The sequence below is a fragment of the Hydra viridissima genome, unplaced genomic scaffold (genome assembly GCF_058129835.1).
Source record: "Hydra viridissima isolate aposymbiotic clone 2 unplaced genomic scaffold, HvirCarnegie_v1 scaffold_13, whole genome shotgun sequence".
Lineage (NCBI taxonomy): Eukaryota > Metazoa > Cnidaria > Hydrozoa > Anthoathecata > Hydridae > Hydra > Hydra viridissima.
Window position 1 is genome coordinate 7,872,268 of NW_028324312.1, and position 15,822 is coordinate 7,888,089.

General features: G+C 29.8%; 3 protein-coding genes across 3 annotated transcripts in view; 1 reads left to right on the plus strand and 2 right to left on the minus strand.

The window, feature by feature from the left end:
* Nucleotides 1–15,822, minus strand: part of LOC145194821 (sodium/mannose cotransporter SLC5A10-like) — a 297,350-nt gene that overhangs the window by 207,092 nt on the left and 74,436 nt on the right. The window lies entirely within an intron of this gene.
* On the plus strand, nt 629–13,821 carry LOC145195142 (splicing factor 45-like). Its single transcript, XM_090070678.1, has 11 exons — nt 629–797; nt 8,057–8,639; nt 8,715–8,794; nt 9,083–9,130; nt 10,730–10,923; nt 11,148–11,215; nt 11,348–11,459; nt 11,954–12,212; nt 12,755–12,856; nt 13,063–13,135; nt 13,271–13,821. Exons 2-11 carry the CDS (start codon nt 8,555–8,557, stop codon nt 13,366–13,368), a joined length of 1,119 nt encoding a protein of 372 aa, XP_089926804.1. The 5' UTR covers nt 629–797; nt 8,057–8,554; the 3' UTR covers nt 13,369–13,821.
* Nucleotides 1,198–1,548, minus strand: LOC149880280 (serine/threonine-protein kinase Nek7-like). Its single transcript, XM_090070014.1, has one exon. It carries the CDS (start codon nt 1,546–1,548, stop codon nt 1,198–1,200), a length of 351 nt encoding a protein of 116 aa, XP_089926140.1.

Consider the following 15,822-nt stretch of genomic DNA (forward strand, 5'->3'; position numbering starts at 1 on the left):
ACCACGCTTTACCCTTAAAATGTGTGCAGCATGAAATACCAAAACGGTGTAAATTACACTGAAACGGTGTGCATTATGAAATATACTTAAATGGTGTAAATTGAAACCAAAACGGTGTAAATTGACACTAAAACGGTGTGCAGCATGAAATACACCAAAACGGTGTATATTAACACTAAAACGGTGTGCAGCATGAAATACACCAAAACGGTGTAAACATACACCAAAACGGTGTAAATTAACACTAAAACGGTGTGCAGCATGAAATACACCAATACGGTGCAAATTAACACCGTTTTGGTGTATTTCATGCTGCACACCGTTTTAGTGTAATTTAACACTTTTAAATTTAGAGTGTACATTTTATTGAATAAAGTTAGTAATATCTTCACGCAAACATAATATTAACCAGGTGTAATATAGACTTATTGGAATCTCTTAAGCCGATTACAGCTTCCTTTAGTGGGATAAATAACTAAAATCTAAAAACAAACTTTTTCTTAAAATAGCTCAAGTTCTCTTTTAAGAAAAACGTCTAAACGTGTGAATTCAATTGGTTGGATAAGATTACTATTCAACCACGTAAGCATTTCTTTGACCTGTTTGCAATCCGTAGTCGGGGATTTTCATATTTAAAAATTGCTTCGACGTGTCTGTTATTTTTTTAATGCTTGACTTTAATTGACAAACTGTTCTCAGTAACAAACGGCAATGAAAGTTTCATTTTATTCCATCAGCTCAATATAAACAAACGGTAAATATTTAATTGCTTTGGATTGTTTACTTACAGTCGATACGTTATTCTTTTTGTGTTTGTTATAGTTCTTCGTCAAATTCCAACTGTTATTCAACTGTTATTAACCCCTCATTTTCTTCTATTCGGTTTATAACTGCAAACTTGATAACTTCTCATTAACGTCGATAAACTATCCTTTCTTTATCTAAAAAAAACCAAAACTAGCTGAAGCCAAATAATTTTTCTTTCCATTCAAGGGCAGTAATTTGAAATGATGACATTTCAAAGTCATTGACTTTGCTTCGTTTCAATCGAGCTTATATTCCAAAAGAGAATACTCTTGGGACTCAAACAAAGAAAATTATCTCCGCAAGCTTAGCGGAAAAAATAAGAAGATAAACTCTATACCTGATACATCTAACGAAAAAAATACGATATGTAAAGAACTAGGCTCTTCAAGTTTAACTTCTGCAAGTTTTAATGTATAATGCCGTTGCTATATGCTCAATACACCTCCAGATGCAGTATTCTTCTCGCCTGTGCTTAAATGATTCAAAACATCCAGCATCAGCATATTCAAAAACAATCATTAACTTTCCATCCGGAGAGTAAAAAGATTCCAAATACTTGATGATGTTCTCATGATTGGTCATCTTCAGTATTTTGACCTCATGATTAGTTTTATTTGGGTCATAACTTTCAATTGCTTTTATAGCAACTCGCTCTCCACTTTTTCTTTTAGTGGCCCTGTAGACTTTACCAAAACTGCCTTTTCCAATTTCCTCATAAATATGAAACTCGTAATAACCCATCGCACTGAACACTTAAGAGAAAAACAGAAACTGTATTTATCTTTTGTTTATACTTGGAGTACTATAAATCCTCATATTAGGATTTTGGTGGGTGAATCTTAGAGGCCTATATTTTATACTGCAAGATATCTGTGATATTTAAAAACTTAAACGTTGCATTAAATAGTGCGAGCTTGCATAGATTTCTCTGTTAAAACATCAAGCTGTTAATGTAGATAAATAAAAAGATAAAAAAGGAAATTATAGAAATACTTGAGTACAAACGTTGCCTTTGCGTTTGCATATAACACCCTTTTAACTTATTACACTATCAAATAGTGGAGTACCTAGCTCCACCTAACTTGTGACTGAAGTGCAGGAAAGGCTTATCCATATGTAAGCCATCAGTACTAAGTTAAAAATATTTATAGCGTCATGTAGTAATCTAAATCAATGATTTACATTGTTTGTAATAATATCTACAAATACTACATTTATACAACTATATCTATGTACGTCGTATGTCGTACGACATACATAGTGAGTCAAGTGTTAAATGAGCACATGAAAAATTGTTTTAGGTTTTTTCTTTAGATTACCTCAATTATATTTAATAGCAGGAGTACAAAGTTTTAACACATTGTTTACCTATGTTTTGCTGGGTATGCTTTTTAAAAACTTTATTTGATATCTAAGATACAACTTCATAGACAGCTAATCCCTCTCTAGAAATTATTCTGAGCCATCATTTAAAAACAATCTGTCAAATCTGTGTTCTAAAAAGAAAGTTCAACACTTAAGGTTGTATGATTTGATAAAATTTGATTCGAAGTGAATATCTTCATTCAAGAAATCTGTGCTTTCTAGATTAAATAGCTGTACGGACAGAATTTTGTTAGAACAAATAACTCATTTTCCACCTACTAAAAACCTCCTTCAATAATTTGTCTGAACTGTCTTTTCCAAGAATTTCAGAAAATTGTCTTTTCAGAGAATTGCTTTGGAGAGTAGTAGTATAATGGGGCTCCAGCACAGCAGTTTTATAGCGCTGACATCGCTAGGTTTCAGTATAAGCGGTTAAACGCTTTTTTGAGCTACCGTAAAATCTCAATGGTATAAGGCATTAAACAGGCGAAATGAGTGTAAAAAACAGCTAAGATGATGCAAACAACCAATTGAAGGGTATATTTTAGAGCCGGATCAAGAAAGAAATCTGGGGTGGAGTGCCTGTTAAAATGGTATTAGAGAAAGATCAGAATATTTAAGTTTGCAAAAACAGTTTAAAATCAATATAACAAAGCAGTTTGTAAATCAAATTACTAAATTCAAACAACATCAATACAAGCAAGCTATTTGTCATAAAATGACGTTATAAAAACAATAAAAGGAAACAGTTTTGGTATCAAACCACATGGAAGGAATCATAAATTGTAGTATCAAGAAGAAGACATGCTGAATTTTATCGCGAGTTAATAAAAAATCAGTTAATAAAGAAAATGATGGTTAAATAATATAGTACTATATTGCATTTATTTTAGAAGTTTAAAACTCTAAATGATCTAACAACATACAACTACCGTTCACTAATTAGTGGCATCATACATAATATTTTTAAAATTTATCAGCTATCAATAAGTATTAGATAAGATTGGTTCGATTCAATCCTGACAAAAACTCTTTTAATCTATCACTGAATATTTTGAGAAATTAATGATAATCATCAAGAAATGCAGAGGCCAAAAAATGCCGCGAGCGTGGTTTGAAAATTCAATGGCTTTTCATTTACATATTCGTATTGTTCTTTAAACTCAGCAGCTTTTGCGGATTTTGTCGTAGACGGGTTAAGTTTTGTTCAAAACAGTTCAAAATTGTTCAAATATATATAATTAAAAATGTTTTAGATTATGCTTGATGTAGTTGAAAAACTTGTATGGGTCTAGCAAAAAATTGCGAAATGCGTCAGTAAGAAAATGACTTTCTTGAAATGAAATACCATTCAAAAATTAAGTTTTTAAGAATTTGTGTAACGTTAGGTATTGACTTGTACCTGTTATTCTTCACTTGTCTGCAGGTAGATATAACGCAGCTCACAAACGCCTCGATACTCTTGAATGTATCAACACTGCAATATGTTAGTAACATCCATAATATTATAATAAATGTTAATAAAATAGGCTAGGAAGATAAAGGGTGGCGCAAAAGTTTATACACAATAAAAAAAGTGACCGCATTTTTAATTAAAAAAGGTCTCTCTAAACAGTGATTATTATGTTAAAAATATTTTACCAGTTTTTAAAGAAGCTGTGAATTCAGCTTCTTTTTAAAGAAGTTATATTCATAGCTTCTTTATATGTATATTTAATGGGCGGAAAAACGCGATTTTGATGAAGATGGCGCAAAGTGCTATATATCAAAGACTGCGATGGCATGGATTAATGAGAACCTCACAAATGTTTGGGCAGATTGGCAAGGAGACTCTCCAGACCTAAATCCTCTAGAAAATTGCTGATCTTATTTAAAGGGTAAGGTAAATAGAGAGCCTAGAGTTCGAACAAAGGACCAGCTAATTTCCAGGATTAAAAATAAATGGGAGAACATAACTGCTCAATATATCCAAAACTTGTGAGAAAGTTTTTGTCGTAGAATTTTGGACTGCTGAGCGAACAATGATGATCATACAGACTATTAAAATACTCAAGACATTATTTTATTATGGTCATGAAAGCGGATTAAACTTAATTGCTTCAGAAAAAATTTTCAGTGTTTTTATTTCAAGACACACACACACATGTATATATTATATAGATGTATATATGTGTGTATACCAAATACATAATGTTAAAAAAATTGAAAAAAGGCTGTATATATAAATATAAAAAAATTTTTAGAGCTTTTATTTCAAGACACACACACACACACATGTATATATTATATAGATGTATATATGTGTGTGTACACCAAATACATAATGTAAAAAAAAATTGAAAAAATTTATTCACAATCTTGCACAAAAAGGTATAAAGGCAGCTCTAGAAAGTTGCTGTTGAATTTTTTGTAATTTAAAGACTTTGAGCCCCTCTTAAACCTCCCCAATTACTAAGTTTTCTATTTAAAATGGTGTTATTAGGAGAAAAAATCCAAAGCGTGCATTAGATACATTTGGAAAATCATGTTTAGTAAATACAAAGCGAGAGAAAAAGAAGGCAGAAAGGATAATCAAAATGATGAAGAAGAACAGAATATTGAGAAAGATATTGCTGTCATAGAAGTAAATTTTATAATTCATTTTCAGTTATAGATGGAACTTGAATTTGAACTTTGAAGGATTAGAATTTGTTACTATGTACTCCCCAAAAAAAGTTATACAACAGAGGTGTTCTTCAGCACTTCTGCAGCAGGTAATTTCCAATTATTAGACAATTTTGATTGTGTCTGCATGTAAAATTTACACGAATTGATATATTATTCAACATCTTGTCAAAGTAGGATGTTAATTTGACGAAAGGTTTCTTTGAATGAAAGGTTGTTTTATCCTTTTGTGTCTTTCACTAGGACAAAAAAACTACTAAAATGTCATACAGGCTATGTATACAACAAGAACTGCTAGCTGCGTTTATATTTAGTGCCCCAGAATGCAGCAAAAGATAATTGGTGGATATAAATGCTTTTGTTGATTTAGATGAAAAACTCAAACCAATTCAACACTGGATCTCATTTTTTTAATGTATCGAAAGTTCATCTTTAGATGAACTCCACTTCGTGGTTCTTTATCAGGAGCAATCCATCTCAATTTATCTTTACCAGGAGTTATCTAACATACTCCGTGGATGGTATGTAAAATTATGTAGGGAAAATATTTGTGTATTCTAAACAAATGTTTTATGATGCATCCACTAAAATAATAATAATAATAATAATAATGCATCCACTAAAATACACTAATAATAATAATGCATCCACTAAAATACACTAATAATAATAATGCATCCACTAAAATACACTAATAATAATAATGCATCCACTAAAATACACTAATAATAATAATACATTCACTAAAATATACTAATAATAATAATACATTCACTAAAATACACTAATAATAATATATTCACTAAAATACACTAATAATAATAATGCATCCACTAAAATAAGACAAAAACAATGTTACAAAAAAAAAAACCTGTTTATTAAAAGTTTTTGAAATTTTATTCATTACTTTGAGCCTGCTGAATCTGAATATGACATTTTTTTTTTTAATGCATCAACCATTTGATCATAAAACCAAAAACTTAATTAAGCATATAAGTAATATTATAGTGTTGCATAAGATATAACTTTAGCAAAAATATATTTACTTGTTCAAAAATAGTATGCAATGTTACAAAACAGCGTATTAAATCACATTACATACACATATTACATGTTACATTATGTTTTAATGTAATAGTCTCTGACAATCTTTTAAAACTCTAGGAATGAACTGTAGAACGTGCTTTTTTCTTATAAAATTGGTCGTCATTGTATGTCAAAAATCAGATGTAGTTAGCCATCATAGCTGGATCCCATCTGCCCTGGTATCTTTTCTCCATTGCAAGAATACATTGTTGAAAACGTCATCCGCGCTCTTCACTTACATCACCCAAATTTGAAAAATTCCAGGTGTGAATGCAGTTAATGTAGCTTCATTGACATTCTGCATTTCACATCTGCGTACCGTACAATTAAGTTTCCCTCTAGCTTTTTGTAAATATCACTCTTTCTGTTGCCTGAAAAACTATGAACAACATGTCTAAAAGGAATCTATGCTTCTTTTTCAATAACAGGTATTTTGACATCCAGCTCCTAACATGCCTACATAACTTTAATCTGTGAACCAACGAATACACCTACTGAAACTTTTGCATCTGACATTTATGGAGACATCTATCGAATACGCTGGAATGCTGCACTAGCTGGGTCTATATTGTTTGACAAGATCTAGTTTAATGTGAAGGGGTGGTAGTATGGTTTTCTCAACAGGTATCAGGGATTGGTTTATAACATTGTACGAACCAGGCTGTAAATGTTCTCTCACTGACCACTCTCGTCTTATAAAGTGCTAGTCATCAGCCCTGCTATCCCATAAACAAAGAAAACATGAATACTTCATGTACCCTCTTTGTAGATCAAGAAGAAATGCTAGCATCTTAAAGCCTTCACATACATCCCACTTGTAACAGTACTAAGCCATCATGTTCTTGTTAGATAAGAAAATGAGCTGAATCATTCGGTTCCCTGAAATCACAGTTATCACTAAGTTCATCCGGTGCATCTTCTTCAGAATGATATGCAGTCGCTTCTTCAGATTGAGGTGGAGTAGGTACAGGCAATTCATCACTGTGTGGAACTAATCCAATAGAAGATGGTATTCTTGGATAAACTAGAGTCAGCCTATCCTTCGGCTTTTTATGCTTTGAAATATCAACCATGCAGAAATAACAGTCTAAATGATGGCTTATTGGTACTCTCCATTTTCTTGGAATCACGAAGGGGATTGACTTTAGGATTCCACGTAGTCATCCTTCCAGAGTTGATCAGCAGCTGCCACAACTGTAGTGTGGTGCCCACCACACGTGGCGTAGCTATAGGAGATTTTTCTGATCTCCTATAGCCACGCTAAAATAAGCATGATATACAGTAAAGAATTTTGTACCACTGACAATCCTATGTTTAGTTTGTGTTGGACTAATATAGTAACCAAAAAGATAACAGAATGAGTCAGGACAAAGCTTGCAGACACTACCAGACATATTCACCTCTTCGTCTAATAATTGTAATTAATTAAACTGAAAATAAACACAAATATAGATAAAATCAGCATATATATATAATGTTATAAATGAACATATACGAAAACTATACGAAATATGAAATACATAAGTACGAAAATACTCGTGTACAAAAACTTCGAAATGTACTTTAAACATTTTCTCAGGAAATCTTAATGATAGAGCAAAACTAATGGTACCAAGGAAATTAGGATACCAAAATCATGTAAGATAAATTAAAAAATTAAAATTAGCAAAAATGTTGTAAAATAGTGATATAGGCCCTTTTACGATTAAGTACATTTTATTGAATAAAGTCAGTAATATCTTCACGCAAACATGGTATTGGCCAGGTATAAAATAAACTTACTGGAATCTCTCAAGCCAATTGCACCTTCCTTTATTGGAATAAAATAACTTAAATCTAAAAACAAATAATAGCTCAAGTTCTCTCTTTCGAAAAACGTCTAAACATGTGAATTCAATTGGTTGGATAAGATTACTATCCAACCACTTAAGCATTTTCTTGACCTATTTGCAATGCGTAGTCGGGCATTGTCATACTGAAAAATTGCTTTGACGTGTCTGTTATTTTTTTAATGGTTGACTTTAATTGACAAACTTTTCTCAGTAACAAACGGCAGTGAAAGTTTTATTTTATTCCACCAACTCAATGTAAGGCAACGGTAAATATTTCATTGCTTTGGATTGTTTGCTTACAGTCGTTATTCTTTTTGTGTTTGTCATAGTTCTCCGTCCTCTAAAGATCTTTCAACAAGACTTTTCTGTATATTAAAGTAGTGGAATATTGAACGGCGGTTTCATAATTCACCAATTTAATTCATATTTACTTGCATTTTGGTTATTATAATTTTAAGCAAACTAAACGGACTTCTTTAATATCCAATACCCAATGAGAATCTAATTTATTCGGACCTAGAGGAATTTTTACGTTCAAAGTTTCAAGTCTCATACCATACGTAGTTAAATTTAGAGCATATATAATCTCTGTATATATGTATTTATATTTCTGTCATACAGAGCGTTAATTTTTTTATGTTGTGTTAAATATTGGTTATATATGTTACTTTAAAAAATTGTCTTATTACGTTTTATTGAAAGTGAAAAGATTTCTAAAGTGTTTTATTAGAATAAAGAGAGCTTCATCAAAAATTTAATGTTAAAAATATTTAAGAATAAAAAACAAGAAGTAAAAAGTCATGTCATTGTCATCTCTTTATGATGGGGTTGGATTTGCTGGAGGAGATGGTCGAGACAGTAAAGGTCTTGATGCTACACAGATAGGTAAGTTTATTTAACATGTTTATTGTTATTCTTACATATTGATAAAATATTTTTTAATACTTTTGATTTATTCAGCCGGCTGGTCAGACAATTTACAGTTTATGAAAACTCAACTACAACTGAGAAAAGCATTAAAAGTTCCAGGCCCAGCATTTGTAAGTTTTTTAAGAACATGAAACCTTTGAAAAAACAAAAGTATCAAATTCTATGTCAGTATTTTGAATACAGTTTTTATTTATTTGGTGGATAGTTGTTAATAACAATTAAATTAACCCCCAAAAAAATCTAGAACTATTATTAGTTTAACAGCTTCTTTAAGTTTAAATAGATCAAATATGATTAATTTTTTAATGCATTAATCTAAACTATGTCAAGAAAGTAGAATAAAAACAAAAGAGCAGTTGAGCAATGAAATTGAACTGATTATTACTGCATCATTTTAGAAAGGTGGGAAGGGTTTATCCTCATCTGGGCCAGGTACAATAACGTTGGTAAGTTATTTAGATACTAGTATATATTGTTTAGAAAAGGGTTATAGAGTTTAAAAGTTAAATAAATATCTTGATTCTGATATTTTTTAAATTGGATTCATTTATGCAGAACAATTAAATAATGTTCCTTAAAATACAGAGAGTATACAGAGGGGGTTCTAGTTTCATGTTTCTATTCTTTTGATACAACATGTTTAATAAGTGTAACTTGCAAAATAAAAGTATTAAATGAAAAATTAAATTAGATAAAGTGATTTCTAGTGATGATATTTGAAGTATATTGAAAAAAAAAGTTCATTTAGTTAGTTTTAGGTAAAAGCTAATTGAATTAAAGTACAAATACTTAAAGCTGGAAAAATTCTTTGATCGCAGTCACTGATGACGGTAGAAAATTCCATTTAAAAAGTGCAATAAATCCAGCATACCTTTCTTAAATTTGCAAAGAACAAGGAAAAGGGACAATAAAAAAATACAACATTCATATAGGTAGGTTCATTAGGAAAGCAGGTTTGTATTTCATAGGCAAAAAAGTTAAAGTTGTATGCAATCTTTTACTGTCTTTTTATGTATTTATGACCATTTACATATTTGAAACAGAATGCACATGATTTTTGATAATTATTTGTGTCTACTACAGAACCTTAAATGCTGTTGTTTATTTTAAAAAAGATATAAACAAATTGAAAGGCCAAAGTAATCATTTGATGTTGAATTTTATCAATGACTAAGTTTTTAGAGCTTATCATGAAAATAAAAAACTGTCTAAAAAAATATTATATTAAAAAGCATCATTTGGGTATAATTACTTTTTAAAAGTTACCAGAGATTGCCATATTTAAGGAAGGGATAAACCATGATGGATACTCCCATCATTATTAAGCTTATCCCTTGCTTAAATATGATCTTTCGTAACAATTATAAAGTAGAAATTTTTGCTGCATTAAAATTAGCTGGATTTTTTCTTGCCTTTTGAGCAATTAATTAGTTTAAATTTGATATTCCAGCATCACTTAGTTGCTGGCTTGAGCAATTTGTACCAATATCTGGACAATTTATGCTTATAATATCTTGTAAATATAGTTCCCTGTGAAATTTCCCTTTGTTCTGTAAAGAGCTGTATCACTTTTATGCTGTATTATTTGAAAGTTTCTCAGTCCTGATAGTAAACCTACCACTGTATTTAAGTTTTTTTTTACTCTAAGTTTTTGTGTTCATATTTTTGAAGAATTTCTCAGAAATGAATATAATTAAACAGTAAGCATATAAAGGAAAATATTCAAATTTTTACTCTAAGAACCTCAGTCTGTGAAAAATGAATTCTAGTATCTATAATCTATTCTCTTAAGTCAGAAAAAACATTTGTAAATGTTTTAATACAAAAAAAAAAAGTGTTAATGAGTATATATTGACTTATAAATAAATATGAATCATAATAAATATATCTCAAAACAGCACAAATAAATCCTGGCAAATGTTTTTCAAAATGTTTTATTTGTGAAATTATGTCCTGTAAAAATCAATCTTAATAGCAGTTAACCTCTTTAATAATGTTAATAGCAGTATCATGTTAGAAATTGTGATTTCATCTTTTTTTAACAGTCAAACATGAGTGGGACAAGTGAGAACAAAACAGTGCTTGTTGATGAGTATAATCCATTGCGTCCCAATGATTATGCAGAATTTAAAGAACAAGCTCGTGAGAAAGAGGACCAAGAACGAAAGGAGAGGGAAAGAGAAAAAGACAGAGAAAGAAGAGAAAAAGAGCGATCAGAAGATTCTAGAGATGATCGAAAGTATATTTTTGTTATTATTGATCAATTCTAGATATTTCAAGATAGAAATTACAGAATATTTGTTCCATTAGCATTTATTGAAAGATTGGTATATCATATCTTATAAATAATGTTTTCATTTTTACCTGCTTTTTTTTTTTTTTAAGTTTGTAAATGTGTTCTAAGGGTTAGCCTAAGTAAGTTTAATGATTTTATGAAGATTTTAAAAAGTTATTTGCTTTTAGAAGGAGAGGTGGAAGCCATGAAAGAGAAGATGGTAGAAGAAGGCGAAGGGATGAAGAAAGACCTAAAGGTTTTAATTTAAATTAGATAACTCAACAAAATGTTTTAAGTCATATAGGATAACACAATGAATTGATTGACTTTAAATAAGATAGCCTAACAAATGTTTAAAATTCTGTTGTTGGAGAGTTTTGTTTAATAGATAGAGGTCGTGCAGCTATTGCTCCTCCTGCATCTTTGCTAGAAATGGCACCTGTTAATCCTGATTTGATTGTAAAGAAAGATGGTGCAGGTACTGGCGGTTTTCAAACTGGGTAAGTAGTTTTTCAGAATGTTTAGATGTCTTAGGTGTATTATTCTGTAAGTTTTATATCATGATACTAGTTTTATCAAATTTTGATTTAAAAGTTTGTATTTGAAACTACCTTTTAAGCTACCTGAAATAATGAATGTACTTCAATCTCAAAAAATTTGTTAGGTTTTAACCAGTGTAACTTTTTGAAACATCAAAGATAAAAAAAGAGTTAGGATTTAACAATTTTTTGCTTTGTTGAGTTTGGCTTCCTTAACTTGGTATCTGTCATAATCTGTCATTTTATTTTTTACTTTTAGTTTTATAATGTATGCTTCTTTTTTCAATTTATATATATTTTTTCTTTTCTTTTTCAATTTTTCACAGGCATGGGGGAATCTAAAAAAAACATTTTTTTTACCTCCTTAACATTTTATCTCACTGATATTCTTTATTTCATTTTTCCTTTATAGGATATGCCTTCAAAATTAAACTAATTTATTTAATTTCTTAAAGGAATGTTGTTGCTTCTCAAATTATGGCTAAATATGGCTGGAAGGAAGGGCAAGGCTTAGGAAGAGAAGAGCAAGGGTTGTCAACATGTTTGCAAGTGGAAAAAACTGGCAAAAGAGCAGGAAAAATAATTAATAAAGATGTAGAAAAAATTAAAAAGAAAGAAAAAGATGTCCCCTCTCCACCCCCTGATGTTGAAGAAGTAATAGAAAGCAATATAACTGACAAGATGAAGAACCCATCAAAGGTTGTCTTGCTAATGGTAAGTTTCTTGCATTTTAATTGTTAACTTTTTTTTCTTTATTGATTTGTAAAATTTTTTACAAATGAGTTCTGTAATTGAACTTCAGATCAATTGAAGAATCTGTTTAAAAAATTTCGGTCCAATAGTTTTATAAAAATGAAGTGAAAATAAATGAAAACAAATCTGGTGAGAAGAGAATCACTTAATGGTAACCTTAGGAATGGTATACATTGTCATTTGGTCATGGTCATGTGGTCATGGTCATGTGTACCCATATAAACTATCAGTAGAGAAAACCATTAGTATTATTTTTAAACTTCGAGCGAAACAAAACAAATGCGATATCGTCAATTTTAACACCAAAACAAAAATAATATCTGTTGATCTCATCAAAAATTCAATGCACATTTTCATTACGTCTTTGTTCCTTGGATGAACAGAAATAAATGATAGGTTCAGTCAATTTTATGGTTACAAAATGTGCTTAAGTAAAATCTTGTAAACAATTCGTTATTTTGTTAAATTTCTATTTACTAGTTTGATAGGTTTGATATGTTTAGAATATGGTTGGTCCTGGTGAAGTTGATGACGATTTACAGCCTGAGATCGAGGAAGAGTGCGGAGTGAAGTACGGAGAGATAAATAAAGTGCTTATTTTTGAAGTAAGTTTCTGTTTTTCAATATCATAATATTAATCGAGTTCGAGTTATCGACCTATTTCTTTTTATATGTTTACATAATGAATCGAAATGAAAAAAAGGCAAGCGTGAGTAATGGTTGATAACTTTTGATTGGTTGATAACTTTTCAAAGTTTTTTCCTTTTTCTCTCACAGTTTTTTCGAGCCATTTGCGTATTTTCTTATTTAGATTCCCGATGCAGTTGAAGAAGAAGCCGTTCGTATATTTGTCGAATTCAAAAGAATAGAGTCAGCCGTTAAAGGTAAGCCCTTAATATTTTAATTGCGTAAAATTTTTCTTAAAACGCAGTTATTTGATGAAAAAAAAATGGGTTATTGATTTTTTTCATTTCAAGTGTTAAGGATGTTTATTTTTTTATTTTTTTATTTTTGGTCAGCTTTGGTTGATCTAAACGGACGTTTTTTTGGCGGACGGAGTGTTTCTGCGCAATTTTATAATTTGGATCGATTTAGAAGACTTGATTTAGCTGGATGAAAGAAAATGTTGCGTGAATTCAATTATTGAAACTTATTTTGTCCTCTGAACAACGGAGGAAATCAGTACATGCAGTGTTGATTAGTACTTGCATGTTAGCAATTTTAAGAATTTAAAAGAAATAACTTTTAATGAAAGAACTAAAACAACAATTTGGTTTCCATAAAAATGTGTGGATGTATTAGACGATTGTTTTTACAAAACGTTTTTCTTGTGCGAGCTAACGTACTGTAAAATTTCCGTGTTGCGATTCGAAATGTGGTGTTTTATGAATGCCTATGTGGGTACAACAGCCTTTTTCTCGTAAGAAAAAAGTCAATGAGATTATCTTAGATACACAATACAGATAAGTTTACGAACAAAATTGAGGATATACATTTGCAATTTTATCTGGAAAGGCGGCAATAATGTAATTGCTTATTTTTTTAAAAAAAAAGCGTTTCTAAACAAGAAGCACCATGTTTTTTTCTTAAAATCAGAGTTCATCCAAGAAAATTGTAAAAGCATAAAAATGGTTAGAATAAATTAATGATCGATGGAATTAAAAAGAAAAGATTTTCACGTTTTATAATTTAATCAAATGAGTAAAAATGAGGTTTTTAATACGCGTGTTATCTGAGGGATTATTTCATTCTAAAAGTGAAGTAATAATTGAAAAAGCTTCGCCTATCAAACACCACTGATATTGGTTTTTTATTATTTTTTATCTTTAAATTTAGCCCGATGTACTAAGATTGAAAAACATATATATTATTAAATTTACATTTCTTACACGTGTTTTATTATTCAAGTCAAAATTTTCCCTCAAATTAATTTTTAAATTTGAACTCTAGGGTACTACACCCCATTAAATTTAACTTTTAAACTTTTTATTGGTTCAAAGTTTGTTATCAATTTTTTATATGTGGAAATTCTATTAAAACTAACTTTTTGAAAGAAAAATAAAATTTACATTTTTTGATGCTGAGTCACCATAATTTGCCTAAAATCTAACCTTTACTAAAACAAGGATATCTTGAGAAAAATTTGCACTAAATACACCATATTTTGCTATATGTTAGCAAAAGAGTTGCTCTAGGGCACAAACTAAAATATTTTTTAAATGTTGGGGAATCCAAAATGGTAGCATTAAACGTACAGATATTAACTTATTGCCTTTGTTGGTCTGACAAACTACCTTTAAACTAACTTATTTACTCTTTAAATTTTATAATTCTAGTTCCAGCCCTCATAGATAGGTTGATAAACACACTGTGAAAATTTGAAGACAAAAGCTTTAATAAAACTGAAGGTATTTACGTATTCTTAAAACATTAAAATTTGAAAGTCTTGAAAATCACATTTAAAGAAAAAAATCTAAAAAGACGTTTTTCTATAAAAAGTTGGAAAAAAAAGCTGGCATAAGAGTTCATATCGTCATTCTTCTTCTAGAAATCTTCTAGTTGTTGCTATGGAGTTGCTAAGGAGTAAGAAAATTAACCACAATAATTAAATTTTTTTTTACTTTTAAAGCACATAATAGTAAAAATATAATATAGACTTTGTACTTCGATGTTTGAAATAACAAAATTAAAAAATAAAAAATTTTTTTCGAATTTTAAAGGGGGTGTACCACCTTAACAAATCCTTTATATCACCATTCAAATAAGATTACGTATAACGGCCTCAATATTTTTTTCTAAATGTTTTGGGTGATATTTTGGATATTTTGCTATAAACATAGTGTTTAGGCACGTTCATGAATTTTTTTTATACCCTCTACATAAATTACAAATTTATTAAGCAAAACCAGTCAACTACAACAGCAAAATATTGATTATTGAAAGCGATAGTGGTTAAAAAGCGATTGAATTATAATAAAAATAAAAAAAAACTTCAGACAAACTTGCTGATCCTACAAATAATAACTCCTCCAGAATTTATTAATCGGAGCTGACACCAAAATATTTGATGAGCTTTTATCGATGAAATTGAGGTGAAAACCAGACTAACGAATTTGTAATAATTTACTTTGAATAAAATATATTGCACCAATTTCTCTGAATAAAGCTTCAGAGTTACAAAATTTGATGTCTGGTTATAAACGTTATGCTTTTTCTTATATTGATTTTTATTTTAATTTGTAATTAAATTTCTGTTCATATGTTAAAACTGCATTTTTACAAAATTACCTTTTATAGAAAAACTTGTAAAGCTAAAAAAAGAATTTACGTATAAACTATAAATTGGCGCGTAAACGCCATACCAAGGCTGTTTTTTATTTATTTTATAATCTGTTACCATCATTTTACAACGAAAGACATCGTGTCCGTTACATTTTTAGTTGGAAAGTTCTCTTAAACTCCTTAATAAAGAAAAAAACCTTTTAGTTATATCAAAAATTTGACTTTAAAGACTCAATTTTTTTGTTTTTGAAATAAGTAGCAGTGTCTTTTATATAATGGCTCAGCCTAT

Coding starts and splice junctions, on each gene's coding strand:
- LOC149880280 (XM_090070014.1), bottom strand. CDS start 1,548: ATGGGTTATTACGAGTTTCATATTTATGAGGAAATTGGAAAAGGCAGT.
- LOC145195142 (XM_090070678.1), top strand. CDS start 8,555: ATGTCATTGTCATCTCTTTATGATGGGGTTGGATTTGCTGGAGGAGAT. Junction 8,640..8,714: donor TCTTGATGCTACACAGATAG/GTAAGTTTATTT, acceptor TGATTTATTCAG/CCGGCTGGTCAGACAATTTA. Junction 8,795..9,082: donor AAGTTCCAGGCCCAGCATTT/GTAAGTTTTTTA, acceptor GCATCATTTTAG/AAAGGTGGGAAGGGTTTATC.